This window comes from Notothenia coriiceps, unplaced genomic scaffold (assembly GCF_000735185.1).
Source record: "Notothenia coriiceps isolate Sejong01 unplaced genomic scaffold, NC01 NC01_scaffold00001470, whole genome shotgun sequence".
Taxonomy (NCBI): Eukaryota; Metazoa; Chordata; class Actinopteri; order Perciformes; family Nototheniidae; genus Notothenia; species Notothenia coriiceps.
The window spans coordinates 351354-372249 of NW_011334171.1; the positions used below are offsets into that span (position 1 = coordinate 351354).

At 40.2% G+C, this 20896-nt stretch overlaps 1 protein-coding gene across 1 annotated transcript; it reads right to left on the reverse strand.

Annotated features, from left to right (window-relative positions):
* Positions 1 to 312: 312 nt before the first annotated feature.
* LOC104961977 (dystroglycan-like) lies at positions 313 to 12261 on the reverse strand. Its single transcript, XM_010790354.1, has 3 exons — positions 11986 to 12261; positions 4774 to 5340; positions 313 to 3711 (listed from the first exon to the last, which is right to left on the reverse strand). The coding sequence occupies exons 2-3, from the start codon at positions 5194 to 5196 to the stop codon at positions 1402 to 1404; spliced, it is 2733 nt and encodes a 910-aa protein (XP_010788656.1). The 5' UTR covers positions 5197 to 5340; positions 11986 to 12261; the 3' UTR covers positions 313 to 1401.
* Between the last annotated feature and the right edge of the window lie 8635 nt (positions 12262 to 20896).

Below are 20896 nucleotides of genomic sequence, written 5' to 3' on the forward strand. Positions count from 1 at the left end.
TTGTGATGGGCAGGTAAACGTTCTTTTGTACCATCACAAACTATAAAGTCTTTTTTTTCCATGATTGTGATCATAAATCTAGACATACAAGTAAAAAATAAAATTATTTCACACTCTGGCCCTCCCTTTCCCGACTAGGTTTACTGATAAAACACTAACATTATGGAGTTGTTTAATTTCACAGGCACACGATTATGTACATCCCCCCCCCCGTCCCCATGCCTCATTGAACTGACTACAGGCAGTGCACTTAACATAACAGTGCAACACCTAGAGGCAGAGCAGTGATAATACAGTACTCTAAGCCCGCCCACCCACCCCTCATAGCGGCCAAACCAACTCAATATAAGACAGTGGATCTACCTCATTGACTATGTCGCTAATTCTCACCCTGCTGAGAAACACAGCATTCCATTGGCCCCTTCATTATTGTTGCAGCAACCACACATGGTTTGCCTTGCGACCACAGACATCACCTTGGCAACAGCAAAACCAGTCATCTCAGAGGCAGGTTTCAGTGGCACACACATTAACAAAGAAAAAAAAAAAGTAATTATTTGTTTTGTAACTTAATTAGGCTACATCTACAACAGGCGTGATCAGTGTAATGTCTTTAGTGATCAAGTACCAGAGGAATCTCAGTCACGTGGTAATTCAAGGATACAAAAAGAAAATATTTTCTCCTTATTGGACTACCACTCACTGCGTTCAATTATGCGCAAGACACATAGTGCAAGGTTTAACAAGAATTTGCATAAGTGCAAGGATTGCATGTTATTGTCAAGAGGGAGCAAAGCATAGGAGAGAATAGGGAGAGATCAAAGTCTAGGAAACAAACAGATATTTGTGTAACGGTTTCATGCTTTCAGTTTGGCTTTTTGTATTTCATTCCCCTCTAGAAATAACAGGTGCAAAATCTTAGTAAACCTAGCCGAAGGACAGATAAGAGTGATATAGAAACTCATAAAGATTAACACTGTGAGGAAGAGCCTCAAGTCTGTTGTCATGGTGACATCTGCTCAAAAAGTCTGTGTGGGCTTCAGTCTTTCCTGCTTCTTTATTATTTTCTATACAATAGAAATAGTACATCATTGAAGATAAAATTGACTCTTCTTGGCAAAAACAGACAAAAAAGAATTTGCAAGAGGTCAAAAGCAGATCTGAAGGACAATGAAAAAAAAGAGGGCTGGAATAACAAACTCTTCCCCATCCGTTCGCCCTGTGCCAGTAGTAGAATTGTACGATATAGTGTCTTATCCATGACGGTCAAATATATGAGTATGGTTGACTGCTCCTCTACAAAGTCAAAGCATCAAACACGTGTAAATTTACTCCTGTAGAAGTTTTCAACAAGCATCCCTACGTTGCACCTGCTTTCCAAACTGAAAGCTGTAGTGTGCGTTAGGGAGGCACGTAGGGAGGGGGGGACCTGTACGAGGTCATGTTCTTGGGACGAGAGCCTTTGCCCTCTATGGGGACAGTAAACGGTGGTGGGGGCATGTAAGGAGGTGCATTCGGGTCATCATCTTGATACATAGAATACTCCTCCAGTAGATCCTGGTTAAGCAGGGTACTGTGGGGGCCAGACATGTTAGGGTACTCTGGAGGGGGGAGTGGGGGCTTTTCCTCCTGAAGGATAAGCGGGATGCTGGAGGACGGGGGTGACTTGGAATCATCCAACTCATCTGCAAATATTATGGGTACTCCTTTCTTGATGAAAGTGGCCTGCTCCTCTATGGTCATCTTCCCTTTGCGCTTCTTGCGGTAGCAGACCATAGCAATGATCCCGGCTATGAGCAGCAGGGCAGCTACCACTACAGCGGGAATGACTGTGTGGAGATAGACATCGTCACTGCTCCTGCGACCTGTCCCAGGTGAAGGAGTGGCTGTAGGAAGAACAGGCATTGGCACTTCTCCTGGCGGGATAAACGTGTAGCTCTGACATTTATTGGTGCCACGAATGGAGATGTTAATGGGCTTGAATTCAGGCTCCATAGCTTTGATGAAGGCCAGTTTAGGTGTCCCTTGGGGATCAGAGATCCTGCTGCTAAGTACTGTGATCTGGTCCTTTGGACAAGGACTCTGCTGGAGACTGTTGTTGGTCCATTCCACCACGATGGAGCCTTTAGTGATGCTTCGCAGGGTTACTGTGCTGCTGTTGCGATCACCGAGGGCATACGCCAATTTTTTGATCAAAAGAATCTTCTTATGGACATCATTGCTTAATGTTTTGGGGTCGCCATGGAAGCGGGCAGCAAACACAACTGATGGTTTGTCAATAGTAGACCAACGGTTGACTTGAACCTCAAATGCATCCATGATGCTCTTCCCGCCTTTATCAGTGGCCAACATGAAGTACTCATGTTTCCCCTCATGCTGCTCCTCTGGGAGGCCGTACAAAAGCTGGATTGTGCTGTTGAATTGTATCCAGGATGTTTCACTCACTGCTTCTTTGGGGGTCTTCTTCAAAGTCAAACGCAGCTTATCAGTAGTACCATCCTCCTTGTCAAAGAATGTATCAGGAGGAATTTTAACCTCAAAGTATGTTCCAACCCATACATTCACCTGATCAACGGCGTTGCGGATGTCTGGGTTTTGATTTATGTCTGGAGCCAAAGAGAGAGGAGTGGTGCGTTTGGGCGGTTTAGGCGTGGTAGACTTGGGTTCCCTGGGTGCTGGGGTGGTTGTTTTGGGTTTCTTAGGTTTCCTCGTAGAAGTAGGTTTGGGTCTTTTGGTGGTGCTTGGTGGTGTTGGCACAGCAGTGGCCTCTACAATTGTAGGCCGGGTCATGGTGGGCTGAATGGGCATGCTGCTTGTCGTTCCGAGTACTCTTGTGGGTTGGGGAGGTCCAAACGCAGGTGTGTGGGCTATCTGATCTCTAACCCTCATAGTGGGCTTTACTGGAAGAGGCAAAGGGCCTCGGACAGGGGGAGCAGAGACCTCTGTTGCTGGGGCAATAGAGGGCGAAGTAGGGGTGGGAACAACACGTACAGGGGGCTCTGGGTGAGTAGTCGGAGGAAGCAGGGAGGGCAATGGAGTGGGAGTATTGTACAACTGCCGTCTGACCCGTTTCACGCCATGGGGCTTTTTGTTGACTATGTGCCAGCCGACCACAGGGTATCCCAGCCTGCCTGACATGGTTCCATTCTTAGCTGAGGATTGGACGCTGCTTATGTCAGGGATACTGCCCTGGTCCAGGCCACATCCAAGCTTCCATGACAGAAGGGCTCCATTTTCCACCACCTTCTTAGCATTCCCCGGTCCAGCCATGAAAGCAGACATGTCAAATAGGCGGTTGTTGACAACAGGGACCACCCTCATGTGCTCCAGGGCCACATGAGAGAATTTCCTCATAACGCCCAGTAGGTTGACCCTCTGTTCAGCAACCATCTTTGTCAGGTCAGCGTCCAAGATGACAGTGAGGACAGTGACAAGCTCCTCTGAGCCACAGGTGAAAGGCTGGATGCCACTGATATCAGACTGCAGAGTGAGCAGGGCTGGCTCGGTGTCTGCCCGTTCTTCAGGGTACACTTCAATAGAGAAGACGGTACTGGGGAACACTTGGCTGCCAGTCTTGCCAATTATCTCCTCTCCTGACACCAAGATATGATACACACCTTTATCCTGCTCTAGGGCCAAACCTCTCAGAATGCAGCTTTCTATGTCCCAAAACAGCCAGGAGGGCAACGTCTCCTTCCCCATTTCAGTGAGCTACAGGAAGAAAAAAGAAACATTGTTAATGTTTTGAATACCAGAAGTCAGCAAATATCAAACTTTACCTAATTTGTAATGTGACAAATTACAGTTATTAGTTATGACTGGCCAGTTAACATGACAAAAGTGATGTTGTAAAATGACTTTGAGTAGGAATTGTATTAGAATATGAATCTGAAAGAAGTGGAAGTATATACTGGAGCTTAGTAATGGTCTCTTAAATTTTTGGTAATGACTTAAGAGTGAATTGTTTAATGTAATTATAACCCTGTGAGCCTGAATTGTAAGGCTGCCAGTCAAACAGGAACTAGGATTAAACCGACCTAATAGATGAATGAAGAACTTTCAAATATCAAGAATGAAAGCAGAAATGTTTTCACCATCTCCCTAAACCCCGCCATATTACATTCAGTTTATCAAATCTTACCAATATGAACAGGAAGCAGGGTGAGCGTCTATTCATAATAACTATGTGAGTCATCACTCTTCATTTTGAGTTATTACTGCATGACAGGATATCATTCTGCATCACCACTTGGGCCAATAATAATCTCATCGCATTCATAAGGCAAGACTGGAACAAATTGCACCAAAGCCAGCTTCAATCATCAGTGATACAGTGATCAAAACTGAAGAGATAAATACTATATATTATCTAGAGTCAAAGAAAAACACTGTATTCCCCTTAAGAGATATAAAAAGAACAAGAAGATAGTGATGTTACATACTCTGCGGTATATATGTCATTTTTTGATTATACCTTTCAAAAATGACACTTAGCCTGCTTCTGTTTGAACCAACAGGAAAAAAGACCTTTCAGTCCATCAGATTAAAGGCGACCCATACTGCCCTCTTTATCAGGAGTCTCTTTATTTAACATAAATACTTTGACTGATTAATTAAAAATGAACATTAACTCATTGATATTCCATACTTGTAAGTACCAAACACTTATTTCACCAAAGAAAGATTCAATATGAAAATACTTCCCCATGTCAAATCAGTGTTTTTTTCAACAACGTTCTTTTCCTATTATGTCTCATCTTCCGTTTACTTTACCTTGACATTACACGTTGCATTTGCGGATCCCGTGGGAACCTTCAACTGGAACACCTGGCCCACGATTGCCGAGGAGTCAGGGATGCCAGTGTGCACTCCCCCATTCTTTGCAGAGGAATCTGGGATAGCTGTGGGCGTCCCTTCACCGACTGAAGATGCTGCAGCCTGGAGCTCAGAGAGCACAGAGGACTGCATAGAAGCCTCCAGTTCCACAGATATCATCTCCACAAGTGTCTCTTGCTGTTCTGGCGCAGCGCCGTGGGCCATAGTGACAAGAAGCACCACTACCAGAGGGATAGTCCTGCACCAAAGAAAACTGTTCCTAGCAGCATCCCCACAGCTCATGTTTTTCCGTTTATAGTGCATAGCAATAGGCCTTTGGGCTGCCCAACAGATGTCTATGAACAACTTAGGAGGCCACATGCACTGACGTCCGTCCGATGATATGCTTGTAGGTCAAGTTCCCTAGTTATTGGCTATGCTCACAGATGCAGTGGTCTCTCTTTGTTGTCCTCTGTGATCCATGAAGAAAGCCTTGGCAGCCTGTTAGACAGCCATGTCAGCCAGCTACGTGAGAAAACAGAAGAGAAGAAAAAAACATGAGTGTGACGAATGCAAAAAAGCACAGTGCAAACATAGAATTAGTATAAACGCTTCCACAGTAGTGTTTCTGCTCCATGAGCGCAGCACATCCTGCAACCCCAATTGTTACCAACAGTTTTATATTGCACGTTTATTAGACCCTCCAGAAAAACGTGATTCTGCGATCGCAGAAATTACCGCATAATCAGCAAAATGGCGCATATTTATCAAAAGGCCGCATAATCCCCGCATTTTTAAACACAAAGTTGAGAAGAAAAAAAGTTAACTCGTCTTGACGTGACGTCATCAGCTTGCACATCACAGAATGTAAACAACACTGTATAGAGTGAACGTGTGGAGCTCACACGATAGAGAAAACACCAAGATGAAAAAATCTAATCCATCTCATTTACCGACGAACATTTCTACTAAAGACCGGGCAAAAAGTGGGGGGAAACTATTCTGCACCCCGTGCAACTGTGTGTTGGAGCATAAGAGAAAATCGACGGTGACGACCCACTTTGATTAATTCAAACATTCGAAAATGCTTTCTGCTGCTGCGGACAAGAAAGCCAAACAACTCACGTTCACCGAGGCATCAACCTCCAAAACCCTTTCGAGGGCTACAAGAAACGAAGTGAGTAGCCTACAAGATTGAAGCTGGTCAGATAACGAACGAGAATGAAAACAGAATGAGCCGGAGAAGTGTGTGTGTGGGGGGGGGGGGTGTGTGTGTGTGTGAGATTAAAACAGCCCCATTGCTTTTACAATAAATAAACATTGAATGTGTTTAATTGAATAGTAAAAGGGGTTTAACGTTAGTGGCAGGTTGTGTGTGAGAGAGAATAAATAAGACAGCCCAATATTTTAAAAAATTGTTATTCTTTTTCCCCGCATATTTCGCAACTTTCCGCATATTTCGCAACTTCCCGCAATTCACCGCATAAAATCACATAAAACCCCCGCATGTTTAATCGCATAATCAAGGATTTTAGCCCGCGTTTTTCTGGAGGGTCTAGTTTATACTTCATAGTATGCATTTATAATTCTGGTTGTTTGAAAATGGTATTACGCCATCACAGAATATGGTAGTAAACTTGAGTATGATGGTGCGGCAACATTGTTCTATTCCTTTAGAATACCTGATACGGAAACATACTTTTGCCTCGTCCTAAATCCCTATTTACTATCTAGTGCACTATGTTTACAAGGCTTGTGCAGATTGTGCTCCCCCTACCAATATAAAAAGGCATTAATTGTCTCTGAAGCAGGAAATGTACTTATACAGTCTATAAAAGCTTGTCATTATTGACAATTGACTGAAAGCATTTCATTTGTTTACCAACTATCTTTTGACATATACAGCAAACTAGTGTGTAATTTGATAGACACGGAGAAAAGGAAGGAGGGAGACCGTCTCAAATGAACTTCTATGTCTATGAAGTCCATTTTGTATTAGGGAAAGGAGTGACTTTGGACAGAGAATTTGTCTTCCCTCTAACATTTATAGTAGAGGAAATATATATATTTCATAAACCATAACAAAGATACTGGCTGAAAACACTGGTTCCAAATTAAGGCATGCAATTAGTAATGTGTGCCAACAGCATTCAAAATAGATTCTACACATGAAGTTTCAAAGTAATAAACAGTATTAGAAAAATGGACATATTGATCCCCTACTGATCTTCACTTCTCTGTCATGGCATTTTCAGTAATAGCAATTCTCACGAGATGCATGCGTGTCAAAGGTTGTTTGTCTTGGTTGTAAGTTTTAATTAGGTGCCCTCGGGGTTGGAATTAGAGTCTCCATTGTGCTGACCCAGCCAACCTCAATCCTGTAGCACTCAGAAACAGGCAGAGGAGGGTCATCCAATCGCCTGGAATCCTAATGCCTGACTGGCAGAAGGCTTTGACGTCAAATTATACAAATTATTGCCCCTTCAAATGGCCCCAAACCCAGGCGCCTTCTTACAGACGATCTGACTAAAATACATGTCAATCAGGGGCTAAACTTTCGATCAACAACCCACATCATGAAATCAGTGAATTTATACAAAACCCAATGTTTCAAAGTGAGTTTAATGCGGTTTGAACTCACCCCACAATGTTTGGATGATTCATTCAAGACACAGCAAGTAAAAAAGGCTGCACTGCAATGGGATAGGATCTCATGGAAACCAACACAAATGTTTCAGTCAAAAAATGTACATGCATCTACCCTAGGACCGGAAGAAACTCAAACTCATTGTCTTAGGATAAGATATGGAGTTAATGAACACATTAGATAGTCATTATTCTTCCAGCAGAACTGTACACCTCTAAATGCTGTAGCAAAAACTCTGAAGATCAGTTTGCAAGTGCACTCATCCCAGCTTTGTCTCTCTCGCTCACCTCTCTACCCCAACAATCGGCCATATACATTTCTTTAAAGGAATAACATTCAAATAACACTATCACTGCTGCCCTGGTGTCAGTCTGACATTTAAACATCTGGTTTGTATTCCTTCCTGCAGGAATGTACATCAAGTACCTAAAAACAAGGACAATCTATAACAGTTTCATTCATCTTTAGTTCCCAGCATCTGAAGCAGTTCTTTTAAGCTTTAAAACCCATTTAATTAGGCTTGTTTGCAATTCATGTCCTCTAAAAGGCGACTTATCAAAACAGTTGAGTGACTGTATTTCCACTGTTGAGGAGGAAGAAAGAATTTCAATAGAGAACATTGTTGCTGGTGGGAGTGAACGGAATCTCTGTGGGAATTGGCAGTAATGGTGGGAATTCATGCAGACCTCTCATTTGATATCATATGATGCAAAGGATAAGAATGAACTACATTTTAATTCTTCTCCCTTGTGTTAAGACGTTGGCCTCAGACATTGAGGGGCCCTTATTCAGACTAAGGACAAGCACACGTTTAAATAATCTTCCTTATCTGCTGAATGCAGCCTTCTATTTACCAGTGTGATCATACCACCAAAAGCTACTTTCTGCAATGTTGGCTTTCCTTTGCTCCCTTTTAGAATAACTGCACACTTTCTGATCTGATCATACAATAGTAAGAAGCCTGTACCTCCATAGTGGTGTAGAACTGAGCCAGTGCTATTGAAACATGCCAACCCACTGCTTTGGATGAAAATCCCAAAATGTATGACTCATCACAGGACAAAAAAACTACATACTAAAAAGGCAGCTTCAGTTAGTTATCTGTTTGTGGGAATATCAATCGTGTCGGTAGATCATCTACACTCTATGATTAATGAAAGCACGAAGGCCAATACTTGAGAGATGAAACAATGCAGACCATTGTGTGAAATATTTGTATGCAGCTTTCATTGTAAATGGCAACGATCAATATGTACCTCAGGTATATGTTATGGGGTTTCTGGCACAGGAGGGAACTGTTATGACTAGACTGCCAGCTGGGAAAACTAGAACATACAATCAATTCACATTCACAAGGCTGATGTATCCTACACTATGCTCTATGTAGTTTTAAATGATGAATGGATTTATCAAATAAACAACGTTAAATACACAGATTATATCAACAGGAAGAGTCACTGTAAAAAAAAATTTTTTTTTTTAAAGCAGTAACAAACTGATAACCAGTTGTGCCAATGTGACATTGTCAACTTCTTGTAAATAGAGTACAGAGCCATGTCTCACCTAAACCATTAAACAGGTTGAGACATGCACCTAGTCTGGAATATTTATCTACTGAGCCAGTTCAGTTGCTTTTTTACCCCATCACCCATTCCCCCGGCTCAACCCTCATGTGACTCCGAAGATCCTAGACAAAAAGATCAAGGAGTCTCTCTTACTTCAAAAAATAAAGAACAAAAAAAAGTCTCTTTTAAGTCTAATTTCACCCACAGGTCCTAGACTAACATTATCCATTACAAAAAGTGGCATCCACTTTATTTTTTAATATGAATAATTTCATGACACGGATAAGTTCAAACTGGCGGACTCTATGTCAGCATTGGCTTTTAAAGGTTTAGGGGTGAATTATAGTATTAGAACAATTTTATAATTTGTTTGTGTATATTAACATCAGTATTTGTGCATTACATCAGTATACGGTTATTCAGTTTTACAGCTCAAAACACATGTTTAAGTGTGCAATACATCTTTAAAGGCTGAATCTTCAATGGACTACAATATGCCAGCTGAGTGTAAAAGCAAAACGTATTTCTTTATTCATCTATCAATGTGTGTTTATATGTAAAACAAAAACATTAACATGAAAATAGGTTTGACACATAGGCTTAATTTAATTCAGAACGAGCACACCTAACCTCAGGCAGTTGCCACATACATATGGGGTGGAACAAAACCCTCATCTGAGCATCAAAGTAAGCTCTCCACAATGTGGCCTAGATTATATCACATTCTCATTTCACAGTGTGCTAGTAATTCAGAATCCAATTTAAACAACATCTCATTAAGAAATATGAAACGTTTTAATAAGTCGATTTAAAGTGTTCCAACACGCCGATCAAATTAACAACAAAACAATACTATAATGAAACATGTGCATAATGGAACATGTAATGAGGACGTGTCATTTAAAGAAAAGCCCAAGATTTAAAGGATGCATAATAAGAGGAAGCCATATTGCCTGTTGCTTATAGGATTGACCTTAAACGCATTATTTGAGACTTAATAATAGAAACGTATATCATGTACTTCATCACAATCATTCTAAGAGAGCACAAAAAGAATATGTGTTGAAGACAACCTGACTCAATCAAATCGCACACCGCTAATGGAGGGGATAAATAAGTGTTCCTTGTTGTCATCATCATAACAACTTCTAAGAGCACTGGAGTTAAGCTATGTGGCAATTCTACTGATACATTTAAGAGATGTCGTTTCAAAAGCCCAAGTGATCCAAACAAAGGGTATCTTGCAAAAATGATTTTGGAGTTGAGTATAACATAACTTGATTTTCAATACAATATCTAATTAAAACCTCACTGTGAGGAGCCTTTATATGTAGGGTAAATAGTACAAGGACACAGGCTCAAGTGTGGGTAATTTCTGGCCATTTCACAAAGACGCCCTGCACTTCTGGGGGGACAAAACCGTTTACAACCACAGTATCTTGCTTTCTGCAGTTCAGCAGTAGTTAAAACTTGAAAATCGTCAAAAATAATTAGGGCTCAGATGCACAGTGGCACTCAGGGCCAATTGAATTGACGTACCACATCCAGCAGCCTCCAGATAGTGCATGAGCTGAATAACAAACATATCCACAAGACAAGCTTGCTTTGCAATTGGATGTTTCCCTTGTGTTGCCCTCTACACTGTTCAACCAACTAATGAAATATGTGGAGAGAAAACACGAAGTCGGCCTTGGCTGAGTGAAAGTCTAACTGGCATGATGACCCGAGAGCAACTCGTTTAACGCTACAAGAAAACTAATGTATGCTGTCAAAACCCACTGTTTAAAGTCAATACATCTCCTATGTGTTTTTCTGCGAATTAATGGGATTCTGAAGCATGAAACCAAAGTAAAGGTTTAACTGTAAAACAACACCAAATCTCTGCTCTTTTAAGCTTCCCAACAACTTGTATCTGAACATTATCCGTCATAAAGATGTTCTTAATTCGTGTAAACTGATAACATTACACCTAATGATGTGACATTATAAGACACATTATACCTAATGATTGTGACATTATAAGATACACAAACTCGTTAAATCTAACGTTAAAACTCGTTGGGAAATCCAAGATAACTAATACTAAGTTAGGCTAAACCAGCCCTTCCCAATGTAACACCAGCAGCGATAGAGACCATGTGGTTGATAACACACAAATACCCTTTTTATCGTGTGATTAAACACAACACCGTAAATGCTATTTAAATCAACAGTTTTAGGGATTGATATGTTTGTCCCCGCAGCCAGTTACCGTGTTACCGCTAACGCTAGCTAACTAACTCAGACGTTAGCTACCGGGCCCGTTTCAGTTGCCCCCGTTTCTATTGGACTATGTAGAAGAGGCCTTTGTAAATGATAACGCCGCCTACGACATTCAACCTTGATAAATCATTTAACAACCCACAATAAGTAAACGCAGTCTTTATTGGTTAATACATCCCCAAAACTGCCTTAAAATTGAAAGCCGCAAATTCACTAACTAGTGGCATTTAGTGCTTGCCTGCATCTGCCCATCGCTAGCGCAGGGATGCACCTGTTTTATTCTAGCAAGCTGCTGCTGCTGCTGCTCTGCTGGGGCATCCGCCACTACACAAGTGCCTAGCTCTATACAAATATTTCCCCTAACGTTAGCTGAGTCAGACTGCGTTGTTTCTGATGTTACTCACAAAGCTCGCTTCTTCACAATACCCTCCATTAAGGCATTCACTTTCAAACGTCGAACACCAAAGTCGAATAAGAGCAAACGGATTGAGCAATGATAGCAACTGAGTGGAGGCTAACTAACAAGCTATCGTCAAGAGAGTAATGCCGATGACAAAAATAGCTGGTTACCTGTCCAGTCTGCGGACGGGCAACCGATCTAATTTTGTTCATGAGCCAAGTTAAAACCGGATTACAAGGGTTGCTTTTTCAACGATGCTATAGTGAAAACGGCGACAGAAGACAATTCAAACTGACCTTGTTAGCGAGCTAACGTTAGCTAACCCGCGCCGTAATGTCTCCTCTTCTGTGCCGCGGAGACTTCCAAAATGCCATTAAACATGCGCTTTCCCCTCAACGCCACAGACGCATATCTAGCATTTAGAGGGTAGAGTAACTGTGCATAGTAGAAGGGGAACAGATGCCGCGCTGGTGAAGTTAGTCTACAGATAGTTCACTGCTCTGTATTGTAATTATGTCGGTAGCAGCAACCCCTCCCTGACTGCCTCTGTCCTCTTCGCAGACAGGTCTACAGGTTGAGGCCAATCGTGTGTGTGTGTGTGTGTGTGTGTGTGTGTGTGCGTGCGTGCGTGAGCCAGCATGACTCCGCCCCTCTTTCGTTGAGAGTCATGCAGGTGAAAAAGATAAAATATCACTGAAAGGATTTATTGTTTGCCTGTACTGTGTCGGTGCATCACCTCACAATTGTGTACACAAAGCAGGACAAAGTATTCAGACCTTGTACTTCAGCAAAACTAGGAAGGAATACTCTGCTACAAGTAAAAGTCCTGCATTAAGCATTGTAACTCAAGGAAAAGTACAAAAGTTTGAGCAACAAGATGTACTTCAAGTAAAAAAGTTTAAATATTCATCAAGAATGGCCCATTTCAGAATAATATATGTATATGTATTGATTATAACTATTGATGCATAAATGTGTTTATCAAAGCTGGCAAAAGTGCATATAATTGTAATTACTTTGGTAACTTGTGTGTTTTACTCCCAGTGTAACACAAATATTATTTAACTGTCGATTACATTTCATATTATTAATCCAAATCTGCAAAGTAACTAAAGTCATCAAATGAATGTTGTGGGGTAAAAGTATTCAACTAACCTCTGAGTTGTAGTGGGGTGGAATGTAGTATGTATTACAAATATGTATTAACATGTTGTCCATGCAAAAGCAACCATAGGTGTCTTTGTTTGTGATTTTACTCATATTTAGATGAAAAAACAAACAGACAATAGAATAGTTTTATTTCTTGCATCCTTCTCTTGTAACTTTGAATAGCAATCATCAGCCAACAGATATTGCCAGGACCTTCGTAGCTTTCCTGCAATAGACACACACAACTAATGTGTGTGTTTTCTAAATACAGTAAGCATACATGAACGTTAATTTAGTTAATTTTGATTGTACAAAACATTTGCTCACTTCGATATGTCATCACGGTTTATCACATTTTACAATTTACTGCTGGTAAATGTTTCTCAAGCGTCTGTCTTTCTCAAAGAAAGTATTATGAAATCCATTGTATCTGATTTTAAAAGTCAAGTTTTTTCTATTCAGCCCTTGATCATAAGTATATCTGAAAGGACTTCAGAGAATATGCTTACTTTGATCTTTCAAGAAGAAGTCAGTACAGAATAAAATGAGGCGAGATAGCACGCAACAAAAGGAATTTAACAAAGCACAAGACACACAATAGCAAGTTTGAAAGATATAAATGGCCTAAAGTTATTGTAAAATCTAACCTAATAGCCTTCCCTGTAATAAAGTCATAAAAACTTAGACAGTGAAGAAAAGAATCAATCAGCCTGAATCTATCTACATTTTCATGAAAAAAGAGCCTGTTTTTTTATGATGAGGATTAAAAATTGAACACAAAGAAACACGCACCTACTTTAATGCTCTGTATAAAGAAATGTAAATACACCTCTCAAGAAATCTCCCCAAACTCTATTTGTGCTTCAAAGAGCCTTCCATATTATTGTTACTTAGATTGCCAAAATAAATATGTTGTGAATTACAAGTTAACTGCCTCCCATCCTAAGTCAAAGTCACACAGTTCAGATGTAGACCGTTCACAGTCGAAGGTTATATTTGTTCAATGAACTGTGCTGACATGATAAGTGACTTATTTTCAGTGTTTGTAGGTCAACATGATGTCTGTATCTTACCTTCAAAAGCTTTTTTTATTTTAGTTGCTTTATCAATACAACATTTTATATTGACTTTGGTATCATAACGTACAATGTCTTAGGGGAAATCCAATCTCAGAGGAAACAAACATTAGCTGAAGGAGGAATATTGTATCATTTTATTGACAACGTGCTTCTAGTTGAGAAGGCTTATCATACAACCATGTTGCACACTGTTTGCAATAATGTGTATTTGCATTAGTGCACCCAGGCAGCTGAGTTAAGGCAACTGTGATATTAGTCACAAGGTTCAGGCATGTGGTTGTTTAAAGGTTCAAGAGTTCGAACCTTCAAGGATGAGTTGTTTTCAGGGTCAATTATTATAGTTAAAGTATATTAAGTGAACCTTGAGTCTCCTAATATATTAACTTCTCCCCAATTAATACTGTCTGTTACCAATTGATGTAAGAAATACTCTACTTAAGTAAAAGTAACAACACCACTTTCTCTTAAAAGTCTTTGTTACAAGGGATATACTTAAAAAGTAAAGTAAAAGTAAAAAGTTAAATCAGCAAAATGTACTGAAAGTGTTCTTCTATGGCAAGCTGGTTTTTCTCATGGAGCTACATACTTGACATATTTATTTCCCATTATTCTTTTACATTTAATCATATTTTATAAATAATTGATTTTGTTTATAAAATCTTCAATCTGTAAGGTAACTACTAACTCAACAAAACATTGCATGTAGTAAAAAGGTTTAGTATTTCTAATGAGATGGAGAGTGGACTAGTAAAAGTAGCAACACTTTGAAATACTCAGAAAAGTACAAAATAACTCAAACCTGTACTTAACTAAATGTACTAAGTAACCTTTAACCTGTTACAGCATTGGAAATGATATGCATGCATTGGAAAGCTTTTAGTATATTATATATATATGGTATACGCATACTGTACACTACAGTTTGAGTCGCTTTGTGAATCTGGGGAGCAGCTGCTCAGTCCCCGTCCTGCTCTCCAGTATTCTGCACTGCAAAATATTCCTTGAGATTACTTTTCTTCACCTTGACGACTTCCTACGTTCCCCTTTCAAGGTGGAAAAGACTCATACAAAGAAGGTGACATTTCTTTGTTAAGCTCTCTATGAGCTTACATAAATGACTGCTGTACTGTATTACCCTGCGTTATTATGGTTTAAATAGGGCATGAGCTCTATTGGGAAAAATACTTGAAAGAGGAAGGAAAAGTTTGAAGAAAAAAGAATAGTCTCCCAGACTGACAGCCAGTTTTGAAAACAAGAAAGCAGCACAGTATTACAAAAAAATGAAACCACAATCACAGATGTCATTATGCTGCCAAATGTGTCTGTAGAAATGGCCATTCTTATCATTCCCTTTGCCGGCTTTTACTGCACTGAACATATTTGTGTGAAATATGTGATGCCATCTATGTGTTTCCATCATCATACATTATCATGATCTATAAACTGTGTAAATATCTTGGAGCAGGAATTGACTTGATGTTCATGGAAACAAAAGAGAGCCTTCCAATACTAGTAAAACCATTGGCAAGTGATTAGGATTTTTTTTTTAAAGTAGCGGAGCCTGTCCGTAGTAGTTCACCGACCTGTCAATCATCCGAATCCCCCTGATCTTTTGTTCACCCCTGCTAGGCAACGGTGAAGAAAGAGCATGCATGTTGCATCTTCATGGAGACTACAAAGAACATATTTGAAATTGCCTATCATAATTCGTTTTCTTTTTTTAATTGAATGTGCACAGGTAATACAATTGATTCTAAATTACATGTATATCATTTATGTTCACATCCCTTCTTTAATCACATTATGGCTTTCACATTGAGAGTTACTTTCACTTTCTTGTAATTATTGTTTTATAGCTATTAATCGTCTCTAAATCTAATAAATACACCATCAGCACAGACTTAATATGCAAATGTTTTAAATGTCAGCAGAGAAGAATACATGTGTTTTCTAGCAGTTGATGTTCTCTTGTCTTTATATTTACACTTGAGGCATATTACGGATGAGGGATTTCCATTGCAAATGCGTCAGCTAGCTCTCATTTTGTCAAAACACACATACACAAAAACACCTGCTGGTCTACTGGACCATGATGGCCCCACCACAGAAGGGCTTTCATGTGATTGCACATATCAATCTGATTCTTGATGTGCGAGCACAGAGCGAGAAAGAGAGCGGATTACGAATCAGCTGACTCTCCACATTTTCTTCCAAGTGACTTATTAGGAGGGTTATTCTGAGCGAGCTGTTGGACCGCAGAGGGGGGTTGGTTGAGTAGTGAGACCCTCAATGGAGCCAATCTCCCATTTCTCACAATGGTAGATTACTTTAGACAACCCTTCTCGGTTTCACTCAATCACAAACGGAAAGCCCCTTTATGCTTTTTATATGTTCAGCTCAGAACATATGCCTTGTAATACTATTTTGGTTCTCAAGGGGCAACAGTAATTTGCAGGCCCATTTGTAACAATCAGAATTGAAATGCTTACAAGAATGTTGGAGGAACTTGTTATTTACCTGTTTAAGTGTTGTTTTTGGTTTGCAGTGGGTGTCTGCTTACTCCGTCATTTGTTATGTTGAGCAGATAATAGAACAGGAAGAAGGAGGATTTTCTTTCAGCACAGCGACTTTAGACTAGAGTACTTTTCCTGTCTGTGCCTGCCCCCGGTTTTCTGCTCTCACTGCTCAGCACAACGAAGGGTTTCCAAGAGGTACCATCATAGTGCTGTTCATACGAACATTGATTGTACATAAGCCCTGAGCTGTGAAAACATCCTCTTTACAGTAAGACAAGAACAAATCATGACATCATTATGTCTAATATGTATAAAGCAAATTGGCACTGAGTTTCATCTTGTTATATTTACATGTCATGTAAATGAATCCTATCCAAGTGTTGCTGAGTCAAGTTAGCCGATAATTTGCAAATTACACTGCATAATTAATCCACCATCAGAGACCCCAAAGGCAATTACATGGGATTGGACATAAGCAGTTTCAGTACATTCATCCAATGGCAGATCAGGCCAATCCATTAAAGGGTTAACACACAGCTCTTGAGGACACCTAATGCTAAATGCTGGCGTGAGGAAAAGCCCCTAATGGCCTCTGTGGCGGAGGTATTAGTTTTCTCATCAGAGACAAACAAGTCTAATGACTATGAAACACATCAAGAAGACGTCAGCAAATACAGAAATTAGCAAATGGCATAGCCACAGGATGACCCCAATGAAGAGCAGAAATCAACTCTAAACCTGATTACTGAATACTCAATAGCCCCTAAATGTGTACTGTGACTCTTTAGCAGTTGCCTGGAAATCCGTGTCACCAAATCAGTTACGGGTATTTCCGTGCTGTAATGTGGTTAAAGCCTCATATATTTTAATTCCTCGGAAACCAGATGAACATTTAAACTATGATAACATATTCAGCCACCAGTTTTCATTAGTTTCTTGTTTAGACAAGTTTTGCAACTAATTTCGTCTAATAGCTATGACCTTTGAAACGCTTAGTTTAGTGATGACTATAACTCTTCAATGGAATAATTGAATGGTGTGACTGCCTGGATTACAATGATTGGACAGTGATACAGCATATTATCTAAATATACACTTTGTTTTGCCATGGCTTTATCGATGGCAATGTGCTCATGCATCGGTCTACCACTTTGGTTAGGACAGAAATATCTCAACAACTATTTGATGGATTTGATGACACTTGGTTCACTCATATGAGGTCATGAGAGGACGAAGCCTATTGACATTACTGATTCTATGTCCTGTCCTCTAGCACCACTATAAGGTTAAAATGTTTGTCTTTTTAAGAATTGTTGAATGGATGGTCATGAAGCTTTAGATATCCATGACCCCCTTTGTATTATTTTGGAACAGTCAAATCTCTGCTTAGAGTGACAAGCCTGTTCAGTGTAACCAGACTCTGTTTCCTCTCCCAATACCTCACTGGGTTTTCCTATGCAGGCTTAGAGATTTATTAACTAGCAAGCAATGTGTAAGTTCTCAGGAATGTGTTCCAGTTTCGTCCATTGAACCTGACGGTGACTGGCACTCACGCCTAACGCGGCAGGCAGCTCTGTCTCGGTAAATCTGCATGAGCAGCCAAGTAGAGCAGTACTCCTGTTTAATATCTGTCTGAGGCCCTGGGCTTAGGGGGGAAGGAAATAGGGAGAAAGCGCAGGGACCCAACATTGGGTCCCAGGTGTGCACTTAACACCACCTATCAATTCCGGCCCGGGGTGAGGGCGACTACAAGTCAGATCAAATCATGATTCAGAGCTGGAGGATTCATTTCAGCCTGCCTTATTACCTGGCTAGTCACATGATAGCAGCACAGACAGAGATGGAATGAGTCAATGGCTACGGGAATCAAACAACATGAAATGTGGGAAAGTGTGAATTAAATCTAAACTCTGGGGTGTATCACTCATTGTCCCATGTTACATTCATATCTATGATGAGAGACAACCAGGAAAAATAAGGAAAAAAGCATCAGCTGCGCTCAGGCAGAAGGAATGGCAGCATCTGAAGCTGCCTATTATGTGGCTCCCCATATCCACCCACTGCTTGGTACAAGGCTGTCTGTGCCGCTTAACTCTGGCACAGGGACTTTCTGTGATACAGCAGAGCCCTCAGTGCATGGAGCATAGTGCCGATGCCAAAGTCCTGTTATCCAAATCCGTCGGCACCGTCTCATTTAACAGATAAGAGGCTAATCTACAGGGTGGGCAGGAGATAGACCTACAAATACAAGGCCTCTCTTGTCGCTCTCTCGCCATTCTCCACATTCCTGGGATGTGTATAGGCATTTGCAGCCAAACAAAAACCTAAAGGATACTTTTCCTTTATCCCCTGAGGCTCCGATGAGTTGTTATAAAATGTAAATCACAATGTATTTGTTCTATTTATCTGCCTGAATTATCTTTAATCTTACATATGTAAATTACAGCTGTCCCTTCCTTTTTTTATCTGCAAGTATAATGCTGAGCAAACAATCGTAGCTCCAAGCAGCACAGCAATGCTAGTACAAATATCCTTGTAATACTATAGTTAATCAGTGTCCAACACAAAACAGATTGTATTGCTCAAATAGGAATTAATGAGTATTTACAATATGGGTGGGTAAATACTGTGGAAAATACTTCTGGGCTCAGGCTTGCTGAAGGAAAATGCAATGACATGTCCTTTACATCATGTCTGGGTCCTCCGTCTTTACTCAATCATCACTCAGTCAATTTGACTCTAAGCAAGATGAATCCCCAGTAGACTTGGGAATGGTCCGAAAACTTCAGCCAATACAATACCTGAGCAAAAAATACAATTTCCAACCCCCTACTTTCAGAAACATCAGCATTTTATTCCCTACTAAACCCCCTTTAAAAAAAAAAGTTAAATAAAAAGCTCTAAGGTGTAAGACACTATCAGCCTTACATGAATGTTGGCTGCATAAAACAGATTGATTTAAATCATGGGTGTCTGATCAAACAACAATGAACAACTTGAAAGTACTCACTGCCTTATTCATTACTAAATCCTTTTGAGGTTTAATATCCAAGAGCTAATTCCCATTCCAGTTGCTCAATTCCCAACAGGAGAATATATGCTAGTTAGCCTTTAGTTGAATGCACGCAACTACGTCTGCTCAGCAACATACTGTTTGGAAAAACAAAGGGTTAAAAACCGATGAATAAACAATGGTTGCAATAATTAAAGCCCAGGTCACAGAAACAAGCACAAACTGGCACGCTAACCAGCTCTCAGACAGATGGTTTCTCTGTAATTGTTTATGCCCTTTTGTACTGTAGGCTATAGTTACAAACATTCAGACTTTATTCTTGATGTCAGGCATTTTCACTGCAAATCCTTGGCGCTGAGGGAGCTCTGACACTAAAAAAACGCACTCTCAATAAATAGGACACAAATAAGTACCATAGTAGCTCATTATTCAGCTGCTTGAAAATGGATGTAATGTTATTTTGTGCTGCAAATGTATTCATAATTAAATATTATGTTTCATTTCAACGTCAACAAATTCAATCTATTTTGTTCAACTTTTTGTACTTAAGGACTTTCCAAAGATACAAAATAACTTCCATATTGCTGTGGAATTGTGTACAAGTGAAGGATTGTGCTCCAGCAGAGGTTATATTACCCCATGTCCCCACCTCAGTGCACTTTTCAAGATCAAAAGCTGTTTGAAGGTACTCTTCATACCTGTTACATGAGACGAAGATAAACCCGTCTCTGAAGTTACCGTCAAGAGCTCAATGAGGCCCCGGCATATTAAGTTATCAGTAGGTTATGTAATGCTAATTCCCACTTCTGTTTTTCAAATGCAAGGTGAACATGGCAAACAGATCATTTGAGGGACAGAAAATGCAGGATTAAAAAGAATATTCACATGACATCCTTAGATTTCTATTTATGCAGTTTGAGTTCTTATTGCCTCTTTTGCGCCTCTTTGAAATAATTTTCAGGACTTCCCACAGTTTCCACAATACTTATCAGATCAAGTTCCTGCCTACAGGCTCTTTCCAACCACAACACTAGAAACCATACCATCATAATGTGGCCTAAATTGCATATGTGTGCACCTGCCGATGACAGAATATCCTTTGGCCCACTAGAGACATAGCCTGGAGGAGCAACCCCTCTTACATCTGTCATGATCTCATCCTCACTATTTGTTTTAACACACTGATATAAGGCACCTACCCTGGGCCAAGGCTGAGGTTATGTTACACTTACAGAGACATACACTGAACAAAAATATAAACGCAACACTTTTGTTTTTGCTCCCATTTTTCATGAGATGAACTCAAAGATCTAAAACATTTTCTACATACACAAAATAACCATTTCTCTCAAATATTGTTCACAAATCTGAAAAAATGTGTGATAGTGAGCACTTCTCCTTTGAAGAGATAATCCATCCCACCTCACAGGTGTGGCATATCAAGATGCTG